This window comes from Urocitellus parryii, chromosome 12 (assembly GCF_045843805.1).
Source record: "Urocitellus parryii isolate mUroPar1 chromosome 12, mUroPar1.hap1, whole genome shotgun sequence".
Lineage (NCBI taxonomy): Eukaryota > Metazoa > Chordata > Mammalia > Rodentia > Sciuridae > Urocitellus > Urocitellus parryii.
The window spans coordinates 20,515,031-20,540,324 of record NC_135542.1 but is presented as its reverse complement, the minus strand read 5'-3'; the positions used below and the strand labels follow the sequence as shown (position 1 = coordinate 20,540,324).

The window sequence follows — 25,294 nt, the reverse complement described above, 5'->3', positions numbered from 1 at the left end:
CTGTGGCTCCGTAGGAGGACTACAACCTGCGATCAATATCTTCTCGTAATGGCTTCGTCGGGCTCTACTGCATGACCTTGTCAAACCCTACCAAGCCACTCCTGGACTTTGAAATAATTGCATCACCTCCTTTTTCCACAGTCACAAACCACAGTGTGATGAATTTCTAGACTGAGAATTGCTGGGGTAAGATATCGATACTTTCCCAGGTCTTTTAAGTCTTGCCATCTTGCTCTCTGGAAATGCTTTCCCCATAGGCGTCTAATAGCTGTGGTTGGCACACAGTTCCTGACACCCTCAATGACATTTAATTTGCTAAATCAAACACTAGGGTAAGGAGTACACATATATGTTTAAAATACAAGTCCAGCTGGGCACTGTGGCACACACCTGTAATCCCAGCGGCTCAGGAGGCTAAGGCAGGAGGATCGCAAGTTCAAAGCCAGCCTCAGCAACTTAGCATGGCACTAAGCAACTTAGTGAGACCCTGTCTCTAAATAAAATACAAAAAAGGGCTGGGGATGTGGCTCATTGGTTGAGTGCTCCTGAGTTCAATCCCCAGTACCAAAATAAATAAACATGTAAACTACAAGTCCAGTTATATAGCTATATGTAGAAAGGATGCTATGGTTATATATATTTGTGTGTGTGTGTACAGTTATTTGAAAATAAGAGGTAAGTCATTTGCATTCTGTGAGACTTGGTATCCAAAATCTTAACCTACTTCCAAGAAATATTATGAGTAGTTAAATGCTATAAAATACTTGAAACCTTATTAGAAAAATTAAGAACAGTATGGAATATATGTTATTAAAATATTGATGAAATAATGGTAATGAATGAGGTTTGCATTCTTTTTCCAAAAGGACAAGCATGGGGTATTGGTGGCTGCTGGGCTGTGTTCCAGGCAACATGTAAAGTGCTGGAAGTGTCTGATCTCTCCACATCCTCACAGTGATCAGCTGAGTGTCAGGTCAGGGAGCCTCAGGAACCCTTCCCTTGCTTCAAAAGGCCACTGGAAAAAGTTACGTGTGAATCAGGTTCTCAGGTCTTCCTTAAAGAAGCCACGCTGTGGAAACTGGCTCTTGTATGCACTGGCTCCACAGTGGAGAGCATGAACATCCCAGGGTCCACCAGACAGAGGGCTTTATGGGGTTAGTAGAGTTTTGGGCAGAGTCCTTCTCACAGTGGGTCAGGTAGGATCCTGAATGAATCTTGAGGTTATTTTGCAGTCACACCAAATACACTACATGATGGCCAAATCCCTCCATCCCTTCCCTGGCCCAAAGATGAAGGGCAATTATGGCAGCCAGACTACCTCCACCTAGATGCCCAAATAAAAATGAGTCCCTGTCCCTGTGGAAATCCCTGTTCCTTGGGGCCACCCTGGAGACTTTGAAGATGCAGAGGTGCCAATTAGATTGTGCTCTTGTGTGCGTATGTAATGATGAACCCCACCACCATCTGCAACTATACTGCACAAATTAAAAACATGGAGAAAAAAAACGAAACATCAAACAAACCAAAACAAAACCCCCAACAAAACAAAACTATGGTTTTACAGGTGAGTGACAGAGAGGATTCATTCCTCATAAAATCCACATCTGTAAACAAGTGAACCAAAAGACATGGGGGTGCTGATTCCATCCTCTTCCTTTAGCTCATGCGCTCGTCTGTACAAAACCTAGCTGATGGGCGTTCACATAGAATTTAATCAGGTGGAGATGCCAAGGCCCAGGTGGGCCCAAGTGGGAACAGTGTACTGGGAAGAGGCCATGCAGCAGAATGGCCTGCCCCCAGCCCAGGCTGCGATGGCTATGACTCCTGATGAACGTCCAGCCTCCTCTCGGCAGAGGCCAACGCTGGATCACAGAAGTGCTGGGAAGTGTCTGGCTACACGGGCACACCCTGGGCATGGAGCACAGCGACCAAGCCACCCTCCTAATGCTGGCCCAGGGGGAAGGAGGGAGGCAGAGTCGGAAGGCTTCATTTCAGAGCCCCCACATCCAAAGGCTGAGTGAGGGACTAGCCTGGCTCTCAGTCCCCCCTTGGATAGATGTCTCAGTCAGCTTTTTCGCTGTGTGACTAAAAGACCTGACAAGAACAATTTTAAGGAGGAAGAGTTTATTTGAGGGCTCACGGTTTTAGGGGACTTAGTCCAAAGACAGCTGGCTGCATCCTCAGGGCTGGAGGTGAGGCTGAACATCATGGTGGAGGGTGTGGAGAGGGAAGGGGCTCCCAGGATGATCAGAAGCAGAGAGGGGGCTCCACTCTCCGAACGCAGAATGTGTGCTCCAGAGTCACAACCCCATGCCCACCTCCTCCAGCCACATCCTGCCTGCCTTCCGTGAATCCCAGTGGGGTTAATTCACTCTGAATGTTCCTGCTTTGCCTCACGCATGAGCTATTGGGGGACACCTAATATCTAAGCCGCAATAGTGGCTTTGCAGACTTTATGACAAAAGACGCACCACTGTCAAACTGTAAAGGACCCAGAAAGGCAGCCATGAGACAGTTGAGTTTCAAGGGTCACAGTGGTATGCCCAGAGTGGGCTGATGGGACTGAAACAGCAACAGCATACTCAGAAGAGGTGACAGCAGGGGTGAGGTACCACTGAGGCCACAAGAGAGTGGCCCGAGGTCCAGTGTAGCCAATCCATCCAGAGTGGGTGGAGCCAGGGCTCTGGGTAACATGGCTTCCTTCACCCGGTGATGACTAGGAACCAACTCTGGACAGAAGTCACGGGTCCGGTAGGCACTGAGGCTTCTGTATCAGAAACAGGGTCCCAGCCAGGCACGGTGGCACACGCCTGTAATCCCAGTGGCTCGGAAGGCTGAGGCAGGAGGATCACAAGTTCAAAGCCAGCCTCAGCAACTCAGTGAGACCTGAGTCTACATGAAATATAAAAAAAGGGCTGGAGCTGTGGCTCAGGGGTTGAGTGACCCCGAGTTCAGTCCCCGGTACAAATAAAGGGAAAAAGGAAACAAACGAGGCCCTTTCCTCTGTGTCCAGTGTATGATCACAGGTCCAGGGCCAGTCTGGATAACAGGGCCTGGTAGAATGCCTGTTTTCTCTCTCATCTCTCCCCTTCACTGAGGCGGGACTTCTGTCTGCCTGTTCAGTGGCACATGTGACCCCAGCACTCAGCTCACGGCCCAGCACTTTATAGGTGCTTGGGAAGTGACAGACATCATTTGTTTATGGAGGAAATTCCAAAATCCTTTTCTAAATTGGTTTTATTGTTGGTTTTTGCAGTACTGAGGGTGGAACCCAGGGGTGCTCTAAAGTAAACTATAACCCAAACCCTTTTTACTTTCTTTTTTTTTTTTTTTTTTTTTTTTGAGACAAGTGCTCACTAAATTGCGGAGGCTGGGCTCAAACTTGAAATCCTATTGCCTTAGCCTCCTTAGTAGCTGCTGGGATTACAGGTGTGCACCACTGTATCCAGCTCTTCTAGCTTTTTGAAGTGTACAGTACGTTAGCATTGTGTTTATCACCTGCTGTGCAATAGCACCCCAGAACTCCTTGCTCCTATCCAGCTATAACTTGGTACCCATGGGTCAACCTCTTGCCACCCAGGTCAACTTTCTGAGGAACTGCCACACTAGTCCCCAAATGGCAGCACCATCCACATTCCAACCAGGAAGGTGTGACATCATGAATGCCACAGGCTCCCGCATAGTTCCTGTTCCCAAGGGTGTTCAGCACCCACTTTCTTGCTTCTTTACAAATTATATAAAAATCTTGGCTTAAAAAAGTAAGTGATCTTGCTGAAATGAAGGCAAAAAATGATTTAATGTAATCACATTGAATGATCAAAATTCTATTTGTCTTGATCATTCTTGCAAACCTCACAAGCTGCGCAGCCATGAGAGTAAATGTGAAATGTAGTCATCTCTGACGTGTTGCCAACTTTTATAAAGCTATAGCTCTATACATATTTAAAATGCTATTCCATGGAGTCATGTTTGTCACATCAGGAGGACAGCGTGCATTCGCCCCGCAGTGCATCGGCCTCCACTTGCACCGTGGTCTTGGCTACAGGCCGTGGGGTGGGGAGGGGTGGGGGGGGTGCGGGGGTGCGGGGAGCCCAGCTGGACCCGCCCAGTTCTGTGGTGAGCTACAGGCAGCTCCTCTGGTTTTTTCTTGTCAAATCTGGTAGACATTGGAAAGGAAAGGCATATAGTGGCCTGGACACGGGTCTAGGATTAAGCTGGATGACAAGAAGTCACCTCTCCTGAAAGAAGGCCGTGAGGCTAGGCCAATCAAGTTGAGGTGGACCTTCACTCTCACTTCCGGGCCATGGGAGGCACCAAGACAGACCATGGCGTGTATGTGTCAAAAACAGTAGGTGGATTTGCTCTCTGGGAAGCTGCTGCTTTGTAGGACAGCATAGCCACTTCCAGGGGGATCCACTGGGGTACCCACCTCCACGGACGCAGGTTAGGGGGTCCCCTCTGTGAACCAAGGTTCTCTCAAGGACTGTGATCCAACAGAGACAAGGTGAATGAAAACACATCTAGTTGACGCTTCTACCTTTGGTATCCCTCCAAACCCAGGTGCCTCAGGACCTAAAAGAGCCCCATGCGGATGGCGGCCCATGGGGAGAAGGCCAGGGAAGGCCTCTCCTGCCAGGGAGGACACCCACACAGTTTTATCGCCTGTGGCAAGGCAGGACACTGTAGCAGGGGGTGGATGAAGCAAGCTACTCACTGCACAGGGGCAGGGAAGCAAAGAGAGGCAGGAAGGAGAGGAGCCGGGGTCCCAGCACAGCCCTCCAAGGCAAGCCTCAGTCACCCACTTCTAGGCCCACCTCCTGAGGCTTCCCCACCTCCCCGTCCACCAGTGGATTCACACACAGTGGGGTCAGAGCCTCAGGATCAATCACTCTCCAAAGCCTGCCTCTGGCCACTGCTGTACTGGGGACTCTGCAACAGGGATCCTACAGGAGAAAGAGATAGGGCTCAGCTCTGAACCAAGGACACTGGGGATGACAGCCAAGGAACAGAGTGACGGGGTCAGACACCAAGGGTAGGATGATCCTAGCTCGGTGCAGTGGCACTCTGTAATCCCAGAGGGTGAGGCAGGAGGATCACAGATTCAAGGCCAACCTCAGCAACTTAATAAGACCCTAAGCAACTTGCAAAACTCTGTCTCAATATAAAATATAAAAAGGGCTGGGAGTGTATGTAGCTCAGTGCTTAAGAGCCTTTGGGTTTAATCCCCAGTATCCATCCCTAAAAAGTACCCATCCCTTGCTAGACTGACCTAACAAGGAGGTGGGGGATGAGAAACTTGATCAGATATCAGGAGTGGGGATTCTCACTGACTTTAGCAGGATTACTTGCTAAGACTGGGCTGGGAAGGCCACAGGGCAGATATTGAGGCTAAAATCCATCTAAAAAGAGGCCTTGAAGGAGCCTGAAGAAAGCCTGGTCAATGGGAGTCTAGAGACAAGTCTGAGAGGAAGACTGAGAAGAGCAGCCATATGCAGAGCCTTGGTGGCCTTGGCAGGAGCTCTGGAGAGTCTGTTTTCACATAATCCTACTGAAATCACTCAATGTACACACAATTCGTCTGTATATCCACATATATTAATTATGTGGCCATAAAAAGAACAAGGGACCGGGGGGCAGCTTAGTGGTAGAGCTAACATGGTACCTGCCTAGTATGCACAAGGCCCTGGATTTGATCCCCAGCATTGCAAAAAAGAAAAAATATATATATTTATGTATGATATGGACTGACTGCCAAGTTAAATTTTTAGGTGAAAAAAGAAAAGACTGAGCATGTAAAGAAGGTTAGCCCTTGCATGAAAAGGAGGGGATTAAAACACACGTGTGCACATGTGGGTAAGTGCACCTGCATGTGTGTGCACTTGCTGGTGTGTGCACAGAATGTTCTAAAAGGACATACAAGAGCCAGGTAATACTGATTGCCTGCAAGGAGAGGAACTGAGACGCAGAGCAAAGGTGAAAGGAACCCAATGCACAGATTTTTGTACCTTTTGAATTCTGTACCATTTGCAAGTATTACTTAAAAATAATAATTAATATACAGAAAAATCTTTCTGAGATCATATACTTGCATCATAGCTTGCATTTTATTGATCATCTGTTCAAATGCCAATAAAGATCTATCTCATTCTTTTTTTTAAGTAATTTTTTAGTTGTAGATGAACACAAAACCTTCATTTACTTATCTATTTATTTTTATTTTATTTTTATGTGGGGCTGAGGAACCCACTGCCTCACATGTGCTAGGCAAGCACTCTGCCATGGAGCCCCAGCCCCAGCCCCGTTTATCTCATTCTTTCAAATTGCCATATGCATTCCATTTTATAGACAAAGCAGCATCTAGCCAAACTGGCCTCAAAGTATGTATTAATGTAAAAAAAACAAAAAACAAAAAACACCACAGGATGTGTCCCTGCACATTCGTATTTCCACTCAGGTTTCTCTAGCACAAATTCCTAGAAATGAAACGAGATACTTCCACTGCTCCAGGACACGCATGTAGCCCGTCCATAGTGGCGACTGCACGTGGCTGCACACAGTCTACACCGAGTGCTCCTCCCCGTGTGAGGGGACCCGGAGTGGCAGGCACCAGGTCAGAGCTCACTCAGTGCCATGGAGAACACGGTGTGTTACCTCCCTCAGTGACTGTGCAGTGAGCTCGGCTGAGCCCTGATGATGGCAACTGTGACAGCCCCTAGAGTACTTCCAGAAGTGGCTCCTGATAAACATCTCCATGATCCTGGAGCCCCAACTCTTCCTTCATCTGCTGGGTGTGTGCAGAAGGTCCAGGGAGGACTCTGAGCCCTGGCGCAGCGTTGGGTTGAGCAGAGAAATAGAGCGAGCACCTGTGAGGTACCTAGCCACCTTCTGAAGTCAGCCAGCACTTGCATTTCCTACAACCTTCTTCCCCGGTGAATGCAGCCTTGATCAACCTGTAAGCTGGCAGGGCCACTTAGAGCAGGAAGTGAGAGCGCAGTGGCTGACCACAAGGCCCAGGACCCTCACCCACCATACTCCTAGTCCACCACGACAGCTGCAGCCCACTTCCCTCTCTGGCACCTGAAAAGAGCATGGTGACTGCCTCCTTCACTCGTTCTCAATGTTCCCTGAGCACCTACTGTGTGCCAGACACTATTCTAAATGCTGTGGATAAAACATCAAGCAAATAAGAGAGAGTTCTGGCTTTGCAAAGCTCCCATTCTCATGGGGGAGACAATCATACAGCTAATCGACGAGAGCCTGAGATGGTGTGTGAGGCGAGGCTGAAGGGAAAGAGCCCAGGATGGAGTATCAGAAATGAGGGTTAAGCCAGGTGGGGTGGTGCATGCCTGTAACCCAGGAGGCTGAGGCAGGAGGATCATGAGTTCAAAACCAGCCTCAGCAACTTAGTGAAGCCCTAAGCAACTCAGCAAGACCCTGTCTCAAAATAAAAATAAAAAAAAGGGCTGGGGATGTGGCTCAGTGGTTAAGTGCTCTGGGTTCAGTCCCTGGTATCTTAAAAAAAAATAATAATAAGGAATTTAAAGGAAAAAAGTGAGGGTTAGAGGGTTAGGTGGGTGATTGTGGATGGCAAAAGGTGACATTTGTGCAAAGGCTTAGTGATGATATAGTTATCAGCACATTTATCTGGGAGAAGAGGGTTCCCAGCAGAATAATTATGCAAAGGGCCAGAAGAGCCTGGAGTGTCCAAGAGCAGAGAAGAGGACAAGTGGCCTGGAGCTTGGAAGGACATGAAGGCAGACCCGAGGAGGAGGACGTCTGGCTGCACTGTGCTTTGGAGGCCACTGAAGGGACTTTGGCTTTTGCCCTGAGTGAGATTTATGCCTTTGCACACTTCCGGACAGAGCAACAATATGTATTCTTACATCTTAAAAAGGAGGTCTCTGGCTATCGTGTGGAGGACAGTTATGGAGGTCAAGGAGAAGCAGAAACTGGGACATCAAGGAGGAGGCTGCTTCCGCACACAATTGTAATAGAAGCTCGTCCGGATTTGGTAACAGCACGAAGGGAAGCAACTGGGCTTGGATATAATCTGGAGTCGGGAGGATTTCTTAATGCATTGGATAAGGAGTAGGAGAGAAAGAAGGGGGTCCAAGATACTGCTGAGGCCTTTGGCCTGAGAAGTTGGAAGAGTGGAACCACCTGACTCAGGGAAGACTGAGATGGAGCTGTTTTGCGAGCCACAGTAAAAGCTCAGCTGGGAACCCAGCACAACTGTGATGCTTTAAGACATTGAAAAGCACTGTTGGGTTGGCAGCTGACATGTCGTGGTTTTACAGGGAAATCTGAGTGGAAAGTGGATTTCACAGGTCGACTACCTTCCATAGTCACTTGTTGTTTTTCTCCTGAGCCATGCTTTGTGACTCACAGTATGAATGACACTTTGCAGCATCTTTCTGGATGAAGTGACACAGTGTGCAACCTCAATACGCAGTAGTTGAGTTAGCAGTGTGTGACGTGATTAGCTGTTGTGCTCAGGACTGAGCAGTGCTACTCTGATTTTTAACATTACAAACACCATCTTGTTTGTAATCTTGTTTCCTTGAAAGAACTAGAAATATAGCTCAGTGGTGGAGCACTTGTGTGAGGCCCCAGGTTCAATCGCCAGTATCACCAAAAAAAAAAAAAAAGTTCAACATCTTTGAGGACCTCATTGCCAAGTAAGTTAGTATCATAAAGATACTAGCTATTTAGAGTTTAGCTATTAAAAATCAGAATGCTAACAATACCCATTGCCAGACATCACTGGAAACAAAGACTAAGTGATTCTGATGTCTTAGTGACAAATGGAAAGACACATACAATGGATTAGGAAAGTAAGCAGGCAAAGCAGTTCACACTACACGACTACAGATGACGTGGGATTGTGCTTGGTGGGAAAGAGTATGCAGAAGCATGTATGAAGGGTAGATCCCAAGAGTTCAGCATGAGATAGGCAAGTATTCCTAAATCAATCAGAAGTGGGGGTTTCACCCTCAAAGACATCAATGTCCCATTGAAAATGGAAGCTATTGAATTTGATTGGGCATACCCCACCAACACGCCTGCGCTCCCATACTGTTCTATGAAACACTAGAATTACACTTTCTGATTGATTACAATGAGATTCTTAGGGGATGAGCAAAAGGTTAAATTCTGTGAGCAGATGTGTTGGCCCCGTACAGTGTAAAGCCGAATCTTCGAGGTCTTACCAATGATCACGCTTCTCATGTTGAATCATGGAGGCAACAATGAAGGGTCTCCCTTGATCTTAGATACTTAGATTTGAAAAACAGGGTTTCAAATAATCTTCTAGGGGTCTATGAGAATTGTGATGAAACTTTGGAAAACAAGAGTGCTGATATATAGATAGAAACTAGACTTTGCCAACTTATCTACATATTTGGCAGACAGTGCAAATGTAAATATTGGCAAATCTCATCCTGTGTATAAGCATCTTACCATAGAAAAAGAAGAGATCTTGCTTGCCAAGTGTCCTGGATGCCTGTGAGCTGAGAGCCATGTGACCATCTCCTATGATGCTGAGCCTCCATAATGTGCATTACTGTCCTCTTCCCATTTCCTCAAAATGTGCTATGTCTGGGGACATAGCTCAACTGGTAGAGTGCTTGCCTCACATGCACAAGGCCCTGGGTAATCCCCAGCACCACAAAAAAAAAAAAAAAAGAAAGAAAGAAAGAAAAAGAAAAAAAGGCAGTGCAGAAACACTAATGGGATGTTTCTACTTCATCACGTAAAGTTCACCTGGACTTACAGCTGAGCTCTCACCAAGCCCACATTATGCTGATTCCTGTGGTCAGTCCAGTGCAGTGACACCAAGCCAAACATCTCTCCATGAAACATTGAACATACCACACAAGAGGAAAGGATGTCCTAAAGACTCAGGTAGTTTAAAATGTTCATGAGAAAGGATCAGAAAAAGCCAAAAAATGTCTTACTGGATGATGAACAGAAAGAAATGTCATTGCTATTTTTTTAAATAAAGGTGACATCCACTTAGTTAGTACCACTGCATTTGTGTCCTTCCTCTCCCACGTCAGGCACTTCCATACTCTAGACCGGCTTGCCTGAGCCTGGCTCCCGGGGCCTGAGCTCTGCGGGCAGGGTCTCGAGGCTGATCTGCATGCCCCTTTTTCCTCACCACCATTGTGCTACTGGCTGCAGGGAAGGCCAAGGTGGCCCTTGGAACTGCCATTCACATTCTCCGCCAGGAGCAGCTCCAGTGGCAACATCCAGGCCTCCAGGCTTGGAGCCTCAGGGGCGGCTCCCTCACTGTGCAAACCTGTCCACATCCTTGGCATTTCTGCTGCTTCCTAATGTTTTCGGAGTCCTGCTCCGTAGGTTAATGGACCTCACCCACCATGCAGCCAGTAATCTGTGGCCCATCAGAGAAGAAGAAAGGGATTCATTCATATTACTTGTGTGTGACCTTGTCTCATAAGTCATGAACTTATTGGCAAATTCTCATTGAATTAAAAAAAAAAAGGAGGTGTTGCAAACTCTATGTCTTTAGGGACTTCAGAATAGGTTCAACATCCTAGCTAAGTGCAGTTGTGCAAGCCTGTGATCCCAGCTACTCAGGGAGGACGGCAAGTCTGAGGCCAGCCTGGGCAATTTGGTAAGACTCTGTCTCAAAATTTAAAAATAATTTTTTTTCCTTATATAGCTTAGTGGTGGAGTGCTTGTGTGAGGCCCCAGGTACAATCTCCAGTATCACCAATAAATAAATAAATACATACATACATACATAAGTTCAACATCTTTGAGGACCTCATTACCAAGTAAGTTAGTATTATAAAGCAATCAGAATCAAACATGAGGAACTCCTCCAGCCAGGTACCAGCCTTGGATGGATGCATTTTGGCTGGGTTTTTGAAAATGGTAATTTAAAAGATTTATCAATGTCTGGATCTTGCCCCAATTTTCTGATTTAATTAGCCCAGGTATGGCCTGGGCATCAGGACTTTTTAAAGCAACACACTTTATGACAGAAGGCAGCACACTTTCTTTCAACATTATTAAGTTCCTTACAGGATCTGCTTTTAACCTTGCACACATTCTGCTTGAAGGTTTTTCATGGCACCAACTGTTTACCCAAAGAAGGTTAAGTACTGACTGAAATGTTATCATTATTGTAGTGATTATGGTTTTCAACAAAGTCAGAATGTTCAATAGCAAACACAAAATCGTCCATTATAGCTGGAAAGCTCTCAAAGGTAAAATGGAGACCCTGGGAGATGCACCCCACTTCCTGCTAACGTCTCCCACCTCCTCACACCCACAGTGACTAGCACACTTGGCCTCCTCAGAATCCTGAAGGTCACCAGCTCCCTCCAGCACTGCAGCACCTGCACACGGCCCCCCACACTGCCTCAGGCCCACTCCACTCTTCCCAGAATTCTCCACCTTCCACACCCATTGCTTGGGTGGGCGAAGCCATGTTTTATGGAATGAGGCATTTTGAAAGATTCCCTGATATGGCAACACCCCCAGCAACGTGGCTATGCTGGGAGGGGGGTGATGGCAGAAAAGATGGTACAATGGTGGTGGCTGCTGCTGAGGCAGCTACACCAGGCTGTGGAATGGCTGCTGTGGCAATGGGTGGCCAGGAGGTGGCAGCTGAAGTGAACCCAGGAGGTGGCAGCAGCTGAGGCAGCTGCTCTTTGCCACAGAGATTCCTCTCCACCAGCGCCCACTCTGCCTGTGTGCTTGGCCAGCAGGAAGTGGCAGGGAGGAACAACAGCCCCCAGATAGCCCTAGACAACATGGCTGGTGGAGGTTGGTGCGTGAGTACCCTCACGCCTTCCTGGAGAATCAGGCTCTCCACTGCTTCCCAGAGTCCCCCAGAGAACTGTCACCCACGGTGGTCATCTGCTCGATGATGAGGTCCTTAGGTGCTGCGTCCCCGTCCCTGTCTCACTTCCCACTGCCCTGCCAGTGCTGTCTGGGATCACCTCCCCAATCCCTGTCTCAGAATCTCAAGCTACAACAGTGCATCCTGAGCTGAGGACTGTGACTCAGGCACATATGGCACATTAGCAAAAGTTGAACACATGCCAAGAGCCTCGAGGACTCAATAAATGTCAGAAGAGGGAAATCATATAAAATGTGTTCCCAAACCAATTGCAAGTAGGCAAGAGAGCTAGAAAAATCTCCATGTTTAGAAATTAAGAAATACAATTCTAAACTTCTAAACAATCTGATATCAATGAAGAAATCAAAATAGAAAGCTGTACTTTGTCAGTAACTTAGTGCATATATTAGAAAAGAGAAAGCCTGAAAACCAGTAAGCTAAACATTCATTTCAATATGCAGGAAAAAGCCAGGTGTGGTAACACACAGCTGAAATCCCAGCAACTCCAGAGGCTGAAGCAGGAGGACTGCAAATTCAAGACCAGTTTCAGCAATTTAGTGAGGCCTTGTCTCAAAATAAAAATAAAAAGGGCTGGGAATGCAGCTCAGTGGTAAAGTGCTCCTGGGTTCAATCCCCAGGACCAAAAAAGGAAAAAGAAAACTAAAAGCAAGGAAAGAAGATAAGAAAATTGATTCAATTAAAAACAAATATACAGCTGGGTATAATGATGCATGCCTATAATCCCAGCAACCCTAGAGGCCAAGGCAGGAGGATCTCCAAGTTCAAGGCCAGCCTGGGTAACTTGGTGAGATTGTTTCAAAATAAAAAAATAAAAAGGACTGGGGATGTAGCTGAGACATACTGAAAAGTCAATCTTTTCAAATAAATCCTATAAAAGATCACTGGTAAACTCCTGTCCAGACTGACCAAGAAAAGAAAAAGATACAAATAACCAGAGTGAAGAAGAAAATGGGGCTGGGCATGGAGGCGCACCCCTGTGTGCTCAGGAGGCTGAGGCAGGAGGGTCACAAGTTTAAAGCCAACCTTGGCAACCGTGAGGTGTTAAGCAACTCATCTCTAAAAAAAATACAAAATAGGGCTGGGGATGTGGCTCAGTGGTTGAATGTCCCTGAATTCAATCCCTGGTACCAAAAAGAGAGAGGGGGCGGGGGGAGAAAGAAGCAGGCAATGTAAGAAATTCCTAGAAAAGTATAACTTACCAAAACAACCACAAAAATAGAAACTGAAATTTGTATGCTTGTTTAAACATGGGCACAAACTCTGCAGACAGATGCCATCAGGAGTGGCCTCACAACTGCTTTGACCAAGAGTATGGTAAAAATGGTATCTTTGAGGCGCCCAGGCCGGCCAGTATCATGGGTGGCCTCTTCATGTGTGCAGAGCTTCAGGCGCTACTGTGCAGGCTGCATGCCCCCTCCCCCCCCCCCCCCCCCGGGGCCAAGCCAGCTGGTGCACCCCAGCTCCAGTGGGCCCTCCTGAACCCAGGAGCGCACCCTGGTTACAGTGAAGCCAGATGGGCACAGCGGCTGCTCATCGGAGCTGTGATCCAGCGCCTTGAGAGGCGGGGCTTCAAGCTGGTTGTCACAAGACACTGCAGGCCCTGAGAGTCCTTGCTGAATGCTACCAGGACCTATAGAGGAAGCCCTTTCACCCAGCCCTCATCAGCAACATGAGCTCTCGACCCAAGGTAGCCATGGTCTGGAAGGGTACAATGTGGTCCGGACCTCAAGGGCCATGACAGGCACAGTGATTCCACCAAGGCTGCCCCTGGGACCCTCCGGGGAGACTGCAGCATTCTCATCAGCAGAAACATCATCCACGCCAGTGACCCAGTGGAAGGGGCCCAGAGGGATCCAGCTGTGGTTCCAGAGCAGCGAGCTGGTGAACTGGGCAGATGGGGGCCATTACAGCAGCAGCTGCCCAGCTGAAGGCTTGTGCTGCCCTCAGTGCCCAGCAACCACCAGGACCAACTACTTTGGTCAACAACTCAAGCCACACCCATCCTGCCTCCCCCAAAACACTTTTTTGTTCACTTTCTGCCCCAACCCAACTCAAGGGAGTTTGAGGCCCAACTTTATGTGCCTTTCTGAATCCTAAGTTAGCACAAGACTGGACCAAATCCTTCTGGAACAAAGTGCCAGACAACCTCTGGGCATCTTCAGAGGTGACACTGCTAATTGGAAAAAAAAAAAGAACATGTGATGTCTTTGAGGTTTCCATTTCACTCTTTTGGACCCTGGAGACCACCATACAAGGAGGTTGGCCCAGCTTACTGAAAGAGAGGCCAAATGGAAGAGATGTTCTGAAAGGTAGCCTTGATCTCCATTTTGTTTGTTCTCATCACATTTCTCTTAGGTTGTGCGAAGCAAACCCCACTGAAGTTCATTCAAGCAAGTTGGACTGAAAACATCCACAGAAATCTGAGGCCTCAGGCCATGGCCTGGGGAAATCAGAGCTGGGAGAGAGCCACCAGGACTTAGGCAGTACTTCAGGACCCCAGGGACTGATCACTCTCCAGGTACTGGGTCTCTTACTCAGCAACAGGCATCCTATGGTTCCTGCAACCTTGACTGTGCAGGACTTCCACCCTGGCTCCTAAGCCAACGAATAGGTTCCCTTGTCTTGGAGATTAACCCTCAGGAAAGACTCCCAAGGGCCAGGCTCACTTTTCTAAACCAGAGCACAAGTCTTAGATTTCAAACGGCCAATTATTCCAATTCCAGAGGTCTTAAGTCTGTTCCAGGGAGCAGCAACTTGTCTGAAAAGCAAAACTTGGCTGAGGCCATGGCACTGTTAAACCCAAACTCTGGAGACCAAAGGATCTCTGAAATAAAAGGGTTTACTGAGTCATTAAGATGCTATCCAGTAAAAGAAAGCATCAGGTCCTGGGACATTTTCCCCAGTGGTCAGCTGCAGGGCTAGGTAGCAGGTGAAAACATCTACGGAGCAAGAGCTAAGAGCATTTTTCATAAATGTTGGGAAAGGAAGACACTGTGACCCATATCGCCATAGTTAAGAGAAGCAGGACAACACCAAGAGATGCGGGCAGCAGCTCTGTAATAGCAGGGCAGTCCATAAGAAGTCACTGTTACTTCTGGATTGTTTGATGTCAAGGGTCTAGAAAGTTCATACATAAACAGTTACCAGTGGATGGTCTGCCAACATGTGATGGCATTTAAGGTTCTAATATATATTCAAGAATGTAACCGATCATTTGCTCTTTTCAGCTTGTAACTGAATGAGTTCCCTCTGTCCTCTGGTCCTTTGTAATTAACACTGGGGACATTCGGAATGTCTCTCTTGTGGGCATGCTCAGCTCAGTGCTCAGCCAGTGCTCTGTGCTCTCTCCCTGCACCCTTCCCTCCTGCTCTCAACCTGCCCCCACTCAGAGCCTGTGCTCAGGCACTAGGAAGCTGGTACCTGCCAGAGCCACTCAGCATCTCATCTGATCTCTCACCCTCTGCCACACTCTTCTGATGGCAGGAGCACACCTGGCCTTCACAGAACAAAGCAGAAGTGCCAGAGGGTTATCATTGCCCATGAAAACAGTCCTGGAGGAGAATGGGAGGGGAGAACTCTGAACTGAAACAGATTTCCGTGCAGGCATGTTTGTCGGGAGGAACCAGCTACCATTGCATGACTATAAAGCTCTAATAGTTGAACAGCCCTGTGGGGCATCCACTCCCTACCAGTTTCTGGATTCAAATTGCAAATACATGATCTGCACTTGTTCTCACACTGGGCAAACCAAGGCAGAAGTCCAGTACCATGGCCTTCTAGGCCACATCCTTCCAGGCAGCTGTTCAACAGTAAGGCCAGCATTTTGTCTCCTTCCCCCCAAACCTGTGTCTACTGCTCACTTGGTTCTAAATTCAGCAAAGGAGGTGGTGTGGTATTTACTGCCCACCAAGCAAGCTTCTAGAAAACACAATAAATATTTGGTGAGTGCTAGAGTGGAGGGAGAAAGGGGCTCTCCTCACAGGCATGCAGCAGGCAACAGGAAGGAGCACCTTCTCCTTCCTGGCTCTTCCTAGTCAGACCATATGACGTTGGGGGATGTACAACCAGGGTTTCTGCCCAGCCATCGCTTAACGTCCCCACACCCCAGGTGCTAAAGGCAGCAATCAGGTCATTGCACAGTCTTTATTTATTGAAGTCCTGATGTCCAGGAAGCCAGGTCTGCAGCCAGGGCCCTCAAGACTCCAAATGGCCACTTTGCAGGGGGTAGGGATATCAAGGGGCCAGTCACTCATATCCAGTTCTCCTGCAGTCAACCAGGTTCTCAGGAGGCAGGAAGCGGCTGTGGCTGTGGAGAGAACACCAGCATCTGTTGGGACCTCCTCTGGGCCTGGGCTGGGGCCCACTGCTAGGGAGACTCTCTAGACAGCAGAGGCTGCCTGTACCGTCCCAGGCTGGAGGAAAAGGGTGCCAGGCAATGACCTTAGTCACTTGCCACCAAGAACAAGTCGGCCCTGGCATGGAGTCATAAGGAAAGTACCATTTGGCTGTATTTGGGGCATTTTTTGGTCCTGGGGACCCAGCAGGCAGAAATCTCTGATTCTGGGAGCTTCTATTCGAGTAGGAAGGGACAAAGAGCAAATGAACAAAACTATGTCAATTGGTGAGTAATTCTTTGTGTGTAGACTAGAGAACAAAGGAGGCCTGAATCTTACTGCCCCCAACTAGGGAGGAAGAGCTGGAAGGGGGAGGACGGTGGGAAAGAACTGGGTATTAATTACAGAGTGGAGAACCATAAAGTTTTCCTGTTGTTGTTTTGGGCACTGGGGATCAAATTCAGGAGCACTTAACCCACTAAGCCACACCTCCAGCCCTTCTTTATTTTTTACTTTGAGACAGGGTCTCATTAAGTTGCTTAGATTCTCACTAACTTGCTGAGGCTGGCTTTCAACTTGCGATCCTCCTGCCTCAGCATCCCAAGAAGGTGGGATTATAGGCATGTGCCACCACACCTGGCTGGGGAGCCATAAAGTTTTAAAGAAGAGACATGTGATCTCATTTTCATTTTTACACGTTCTTCTGGCTACCAGAGAAGAGAGACTGTGAGGTCAGGAATGGCCACAGGGAGAGGTTGGATGCCTGTCCAGGAAGGGAAGGAGCAACCGGCCTTAAAATGGGAGAAAGAGGTCTTTCCAATTCAATGCCCAAAACATTTGGAAGAAAGAAATGCTCCTAATAACAATGACTTGAGAAACCATGTGGACAGTATATGGTCATTACAAAACATTTTCTGGGGAAATCAAAAGTCCTTCCAGTTGGTTTCTACTCCTGGGATCTGAGAGGTTCACTTATTCCTACTCTACAGAAAGAATCAATGACTAGCATTCTGATTCAAAGGGCATCTTCTTAGCATTTAGTCAAGAACTCCCTGAAGCATGAGATACAAGGACAGCTTTAGGGTGTGATCCATGATAGAGGGGGCCCATGGACCTTGAGCCTGGGCACAAGCATGAGGCATCAGAGGAGGTTCTCTAAAAGAAGTATCATATAAGCTGGAATAAGAATTTGCCAGTAGATGAGTTAAGAAGGGCAATCCGAAATCAGAGGGAACCAGCTGGACAAAAGCATGAGACACATGCATTTAAGTAACCACATGTTCACTTGAGGAGAAAAGTGGGGAGACATAGGGATCAGAGGTCATATGGGCTCCAGGTTGTGGTTGAATTGAGAGCTGTCCTGCTGGAAATAAAATCCACGGAAAGATTACGAAGTAGAAGCAGAACATGGTATGATTTCCTCTGAGACCATTCTGAGGCCATCACAGAGAAAGAACTAAAAAGGTTCAGATGGAGGCCCAGAAGGTGATCTGGTGGTACAGAGAGAAGGTTGGGCTGCAGGGACCAAGAGAAGGCACAGGAGTGAGTGTTCAGAGGAGGCCATTGAAAGATGGGTCTTTTCCTTTTGGAGCTCACAGAACAGTGGGAGAACCAGTGAAGACGACAGAAGTATTTCTCATTCTTTTTTTCCTACTACTACCACACAAGGACCTTTTTAGACATTTTTCTAAATGCCCCATCAATAAAATTTTAATCTCTCAGATATGCTGTGTATCTATTTATGTACTGAATGCATAAAAGAAAGTTAAGACATTTTTACCCACTTCACCCCTCTGCCATACCGCTGAGGAACAGGGAAGGAAGAATGAATGAGGGAGGAGGCAGGGAAGCCAGCAAGGACCTGGGACTTTGTTCCCAATGTGAATGGGAAGCTACTGCAGTTTAAGCACAAGTGCAATGAGACTAGATTCCAGGCCACTGTGTGGAGGCACAAGAGAAGAGACTCAGGGAAACAAAGGAGATGGCAGGAATGGGTACCCTGGCAAAGAAGGAGTGGGAAGGTGGTTGGACTAAAGTAGGGGCTGAAGGGGGGCAGGAGGTGACCCGGTTCTGGATTCTGGATGCCTAGGGAAGGCACGTGTGGGAGTTGGGTGGACTGAGGACTTGAATCTTCACCTTGAACACCTAAAAAGATGAGGGGGTAGATGATGATTAACAAGCCTCCTTTACCTCTACAGCTGTGGGCGTGTGTGGCGGCTGCACCTGCTCAGCACACTGCAGGAAGCGGCGCACGTGTTCCGCACAATTGCCGACTGCTGCCTCATTCTGCCGAAGACACTCTTCGAAGGCCTCAAAAGGCTCAGCACAGGCCTGGCGGATCTGGCGGATGATTGGGCTGGGGGAGGCAGGGCGTTTCAGATTCCAGAACATTTCTGCTCTGCTCCCCACCCACCCAGCCCCCAGTGCCACGTACTTGCCCACACTCACTGGGAGGATGTGCACCGAGCAATGCTCATCTTAAGGTGGTGGCAGTCTCGCTGCCATGACTCAGGCTTGGCTGCCACACACTGGCCATACTGCTCCAGCTCCCGGCCACAATAGCGAGCAGTGACCTCCAGGGCCGCCTGCCTGTGGGACAGGGTAGGCTGATGATAATTTCAGACAGCAAGCAAGAAAGGGAATTCTGATCTGGTTCTGGGGGAAGACTAGGGATCCTGGACAGATGTGGGGATCTTAAGGCTTCTGGGATGGGGATAGGAAAGGGCAGAGGTGAGGCGAGAGCTCTGGGGGTTGGGGAACACAGTGAGAACTTCTGGGGAGATAGTGGAAGTCCTAAAACAAAGTCTGGTTATACTGCACCAGGCCTTTGGCATCTTGGAAAGAAGGATTTTGGAGTTCAGGAGGTCCCCAGTAGGACTGGGGATCATGTAGAGAAGGCTTGGGCCTCAGAAGTGCGACCCAGAGTTGTAGGGGGAGAGCTTGGGAGACTTAAATGGGTTTGAAGGTCCAGGACGTTGGGTCTCAGGTCCTAGGGAAAGGTCTCTTGGTCAGAAACTTTCAGGGATGAGACCCGGGCCCTGTGGTGGGCTGGGGGTGCTGGGATGGAGTTCAGGGTCCTAGGCATGACCTGGAAGTCCTGGTGAGTTGGAGGCTCTGGGTAGATCGAGTACTACGCCAGAGATGCTCGGAGTTGCGGGGACACAGTCTGGGAATGCAGGGAACAAGTCTGGGCCCCACCCAGGTCTGGGCAGAGCGGAGAGCTCAAAAGCTGAGGTCTGGGGCCCAGGGAGAGGGCTCCAAGGCCGGGCGCCGGAGCCTCGGGGCCTGGCGCCAGGACCCAGCAGCCCGCGGCCAGTACGATGAAACCGGGCGGGACCTGAACGCCGGGGGCGGGACCTGGCACGAGGGGCGGGGCTTGCGACGGCGCCGGGCCCCGAGGCCGTTCTCCAAAGAGCAGGGGCGGCCAGTCCTTCTTTCTGAGGTCCTGAGCTAGGTCCAGGTCACTGGGAAGAGAAGGGTAGCGGCAGCAAACTCGGGGCAAGCTTCCCCGCTACTCACATCTCGAGGCAGGTGCCGGCGTGGGATCAGTCAGGACGGAGCGCCCCGCCCCTTCCGGTGCCTGGTTGTCATGGCGGCGCCCTGCCTACCTCTCGCAGCCTCGCTTTTCCGGTCGCAGAGAGGACGAGCAGCTCGTTCAGTTTAGCCTCGACCCGTCATGGCGGCGCCCGGCCTTTCCTTCCGGCCCCAGCCTGTCATGGCGGCGCCGTACGCATCCGCTTCCGGTCCAGTAGGCGGTAAGACTTTGTCCTTTACTTCCGGCCCGCCATGGCTGCGCCAGGGTTCGCCGGAAGTAGCCGGTCAGGAGTCCTGCGGGACCTTGGTCTCAAGCGAGAGCGGAATCTGGTGTGGCTGGGCGGCGGCCTCGCACGCTCCACCTCTCCTGACTGGGGCTAGTGGCGAGCGGCGGCTGCTTGGCGGTCCCTCCACAAGCTGCGTTTCGCGGTCGATTGGGCGCCATGGCCGCCACCTACGGGGTTCGGGAATTCTGAGCCGCCACCATGGCCTGGACATGTGCTCGCTGTCCTCTAGCGCATTCTGTGCGCGTGCTGCGACCTGGGGGAGGGCGGACACCCCCAGAGCCCGGCCCGGCCGCCCCAATTACTCAGCCTAGGTGCCCACGCAGTCCTCCCCTAGCCCTGGGCGGAGGCTCTGGGGGGACGTGTGGACGTCTAGCCTGGTTTCCCCTCCCTCCTCAGCTGCCTCCAAGTGCGAGGTGAGACGTGGCGTGCTTTCCCTACTCAGGAAGCTGGATATCCTCGGTGGGAGAACTGAGCATCTGTCCTGCCATCTGGTATGCAGGACTTTCTTCCAAAACTCCAGCCCAAATGAGCAGAAAATGCAGTTAATCATCGCGTTTAAGATGAACAAGAGCTGTTTGTGGGCGACAACCACCTGGAATGTCAGTATGTTCCTCTGTGAAGTAGGAGTGATGACAAGGACCTCCTTCACAGAGTGCACACGGCGGTTCTCAGATCCTGGGGCCTCAAGAGTTCTAAGTGACAGCTGTTACAGAGGCTGAACCCATGAGCTGCCCTGGGTGGCAGTTGACATCTGATGGCTGCTCCACTGGCCATATATCTGCTTCAGATGACAGAAGTAGGTTTGAAGCCGTGAGCCATGAAAAAGGTTTTCACCCAGAGCCTCCTCCATTCTTCCCATCTGAAAACGTCCACACTTATATTTGGTGAGAGAAGAGAGGAAGAAAACCGCAGCAAGGGCTGCGGGAAGACAGAAGACTGGCTTCAGCTGCGAAAAATGAATCCTTACATTTTTTTCTTTTCTGGGAGAATGAGATCTTTAATCAATCCCAAGCTTCTCCTCCCGTCTTATCCCAACGTCTAGGCAATGTGTTTCCCAAGGAAGGGGCTCAAATACCTAGGTTTGGACCAAGTAGCTGTAATGAAGATTCCAGCCTGAGATACCCCTCTTGGGGAGTGTGACCCCCAGACTTTAGTTGCTTTTTGACTGGTAGCTCAAGAATGAAACTGACTTCTCTAGGGATCAAATAAATGTTAGAGGGAGCTAAGTGACCATGGGGCTTGGAGTGAAGCAAATCGGAGTTTAAATGGGAGATCTCAGATGGAGTTTTCTGCATTCTGAGTTTCTCCCAACAGCTGCTTTGGGATGCCCACACACGGTGCTGTCTCCTTAAGAGCCTCCAGGGAGGCTTGCAGAAACTGGTCACAAAGAGGGGGCATTTCCTTCATGTCTCTGCCTTTCCTCAAAAGGATACAGTTGTTTCAAACAGAACCTTGCACCACTTAGGAAGGAAAAAGGCATGAGAAGAGTGATTTCAGACCAGATTTCAGAAATTTAGTAATATGCTTTCTCTTTGCTTGTCTCGTCAAAAACAAGGGAGATTCCACTTCAAGTTTTGAAAAGTTTTATTCTACCAGCAATTAAAATTTGCTCTTTATGATTCTGCTTCCAGTATGGAAGTATGTCACTTGTCTCTGCAGGTCTCTTTGATATCAGCCATTTCCTTTCTCTTCTCATACTGTCAGTTTTGACTTGAACATCTTTGAGTGTTATCATCCTTATTGCAAAATTGAAATGTCTGTGAGAAAAATACTCTCAAGACTTCTAGTTCTCCCCCCCCCCCCCGCCATCCATTTTTTATTGTTTTGGAGAAAAAAGGTAGTAGTGGTAGACTACTTTTCTTTCGTCCTAAAAAGGGATGAAGTTGGGGCTGAGGTTGTGGCTCGATGGTAGCGTGCTCACCTAGCACACAGGAGGCACTGGGTTCGATCCTCAGCACCACATAGAAATGACATAAAGATTGTGTTCACCTACAACTAAAAAAAATATATATTAAAAAAAAAAAAAGGAGTGAAGTGGTGGCCAGCAGAGACCTCAAGTTATTTTGTTCTGAATCAGAATACAGGTAACCCAAAGCCCTCCAGATCTGTACTGAGGAAAATTTAAGTTCTATCAAGTACTCTATCAAATATCTCTTTTTAAAAAATGTAAGTTTATCACACAAAGTAATTTTCAACAAACACTGAACTTTGTGTTGTATAAGGTCTTGATTACCATGTTTTTGAGAACTAAATTTCTTCAAATGCACTGCTTCATCATTCGTTGTTAGATTACACACACACACTTGAAGAGCCAATTTGCTTTTCCCTCTTGCATGAGAGTAAAAGGAACTGGGTTAATCTCCCAACATAAAATCAACTCAAACCTGGGCAGGACATGAGACAACAAGAGTTCAGCTTTGTGGCAGTGGTCTCTGAGGGAGTGGGACAAATGAGTGGACACTAGTAGCCCAGCTTATGTCTGCAGTTTCCAGGCCACTCAGCACAGGGAGGAGGAGCTACACATATTCCGGTGACTCCTTGTATTCAAAGATTAGGCCTTGGGGGAGCTAGCAGCTAGAGTTCTCAGGCAGGGTGCAGGACTGCACAGATCTGCAGAGGTTCTCCCAAGTCTTCAGCTCCAGGTATGCCTGTGAACACACTCCTAGAGGCTACGGAGAGATCCACCAAGACACAGGCAGAGTCCCTGGAGCTCCTTATTGCCCAGGTTCCCACAGCCTTAGTGGACTCACTGCCCCTGTGTCTTCAGGCATTTCATCTGCAGTGGGCAAAATCAGCCCTAAAGACCGCTCTGGTCTCAGCTAAGGAAGCTTAAAAACATTGAAGCCTTTTTATTTATTTATTTGGTACTGGGGGTTGAAAACAAGGGGTGTTTAACCACTGAGCCACATCCCCAGCTCTTTTTTGAGACAGAGTCTAAACTACTTAAGTTGCTGAGGCTGGCCTTGAGCTTGTGACCCTCCTGCCTCAGCCTCCTGAGTCACCGGCATTACAGGCATACATCAGCACATTGAAGCCATTTATATGAAGGAAGATATTAGATGGAAATCTAGTATAAAGATCTCCAGGTATGACCAAAAGGGTGCTAGATGTTCTTATAAATCTCTTTGGAATTGCTTATAGCAAGAGGAGTACTATATTGTGGTGTTCATGTTTTTGTGAAAGGTATGACAAACATGGCACAAAGGCCAAGTGATGGGCAAGGGCGTGCTGTTGAAAATCTCTCACACTGTGAAGTGACATATTTATGAAAGCATGATAAATCTAAAGACTAGAAACTTTATTACTTGTTTGTGGTACTGGAGATTGAACCCAGGAGTGCTTCACCACTGAGTTACATCCCAAAATCTTTTTTTTTTTTTTGAGGGGGCGTGTTGCTATGGATTGAACTCAGGGGCACTTGACCACTGAGCCACATCCCCAGCCCTATTTTGTATTTTATTTAGAGACAAGGTCTCATTGAGTTACTTAGCACCTCACTTTTGCTGAGGCTGGCTTTGAACTTGCCATCCTCCTGCCTCAGCCTCCCAAAACGTTGGGATTACACACGGGCACCACTGTGCCTGGCTCAAACCTTTTAATTTTGAGACAGTGTCTCACTAAGTTCCCTAGGCTGACCTCAAACTTGCCATCCTCCTACGTCAACCTCCCCAGCTGCTGGGATTACAGGCAGTGCCACGGCACATGATGCTAGAAAACTTTAAAGGAAACCCAAAATGTAGAGGTAGGATTAGTAAGGAGAGGAAATCTAAAGCAAAGGAGAGGAAATATAAAATTAACCACCCCCAAATTAACTAACCCCACACAAATATGTCCCACTGGCTTTCTTTTTTTAAAACATAAGAGCAAAACTAATTCAATGGAGGAAGTAGAGTCTTCAAATATGGTGCTGGAGCAACCAGAATCTATAGGCGAATGCCCACCCCAGAATCTTTATGTAACCCCACATTTTATACAAGAATTAGCTCTAAATGGATCAGTTTAAATGTAAAGCGTAAGACTAGAAAAATCTGAAAATATTACGAGAAAATCTTTGCACTTAGTGGAGTATCCTTGAATAGGATACTGGAAACATTATCCACCCGAAAACAACAGAGTAAACTGGGACTCACTGAAATTACAACTCTTGCTCTGCAAGACCCATGGAAAGGATGAAAAGACAAGCTGGGAGAAAACACCTGCAAAACGCTAGTGCAACCAAGGCTTTGGATCCAGAATGTAATCAAGACTTGGCAGTAAGAAGTCAAATAGAAAGTGAGCCACATCCATAAGAGCTACTTGGGAGCCTGAGGCAGGAGGATCACAAATTCCAGGTAAGCAACTCTCAAAAAGGGCTGAGGATATAGCTCAGTGGTTGAGCACCCCTGGATTCAATCCTCAGTACCACAAAATCTCATGAACAGATATTTCACTGAGTATTTATAAATGGCAGATAAACACATGAAAGGATATTTACTTTTAACCGTTGGAGAAATGCAAATTAAAACCATGAATATCACTACTTATCAAAATGGTTAAAATAAAACATAGTAACACCACTAAATGCTGGTCAGAACGCAGAAAACATGGCCCACCCACACACTGCAAGTGGGAATATAAAAGGGTATGACTACTCTGAAAAGTTTGGTGGTCTTATAAAACTCAGCAATTGCACTGTTGACAACTTGTCCCAGGGAAATGAAAACCTACAACTATACAAAAACCTGTACTTGATTGTTTAGGGCAGCTTTCCTGTTAGTGCCTCAAACCAGATATGACTAATATATCCTTTGAGGTTGATGGTTAAACTGGTATATCCCCACTGTGGAGTACTATGCAGCAATAATAAAAGGAATTAACTATGAAAACATGCGACAACTTGGGTGGATCTCAAGGGAATCCTTGTGGATAAAAAGGGCCAATCTAACTGTGTTATCCAAGTTACAATATTCTTGAAATAAAATTATAGAGATGGAGAACAGATTAAGAGAGAGGATAGGGAGGGCCAAAGAGAAATAAGCATGACAGAGATTTGTGGTAATGGAACAGTTCGGTATCTCAATTATAGTGTTTACACCAATCTACACAGATGATAAACTTAGATAGGACTATTCACACAATGCAAATGAATGCATAATAAAACTGGTGAAATCTGAATCTGCTCTGTGGACTGTCCCAATGTTGTTTTCTTAGCTGTGAATCTACAATTTAAAAATTAAAAGCCAACAATTTTTTTCAAAAATACTTTT

General features: G+C 47.9%; 1 protein-coding gene and 1 pseudogene across 1 annotated transcript; one reads left to right on the top strand and one right to left on the bottom strand.

The window, feature by feature from the left end:
- Positions 1–13,300: 13,300 nt before the first annotated feature.
- LOC113175651 (nucleoside diphosphate kinase, mitochondrial pseudogene) lies at positions 13,301–14,463 on the top strand (annotated as a pseudogene).
- A 1,559-nt stretch (positions 14,464–16,022) lies between these two features.
- On the bottom strand, positions 16,023–19,911 carry Chchd5 (coiled-coil-helix-coiled-coil-helix domain containing 5). The gene is made up of 4 exons (XM_026379960.1): positions 19,747–19,911; positions 18,676–18,816; positions 18,418–18,583; positions 16,023–16,199 (listed from the first exon to the last, which is right to left on the bottom strand). Coding segments are annotated over exons 1-4 (333 nt in total). The 5' UTR covers positions 19,749–19,911; the 3' UTR covers positions 16,023–16,175.
- Positions 19,912–25,294: the final 5,383 nt, after the last annotated feature.

Bases quoted from the DNA above. Each gene is read 5' to 3' on its own strand.
- Chchd5 (XM_026379960.1), bottom strand. The intron at 18,584-18,675 runs GTGAGTGTGGGC...TGCCTCCCCCAG, and splicing joins GCTCGGTGCACATCCTCCCA to CCCAATCATCCGCCAGATCC. The intron at 16,200-18,417 runs GTAAAGGAGGCT...TTCTCTCCACAG, and splicing joins ACACGCCCACAGCTGTAGAG to CCACAGCCGCTTCCTGCCTC.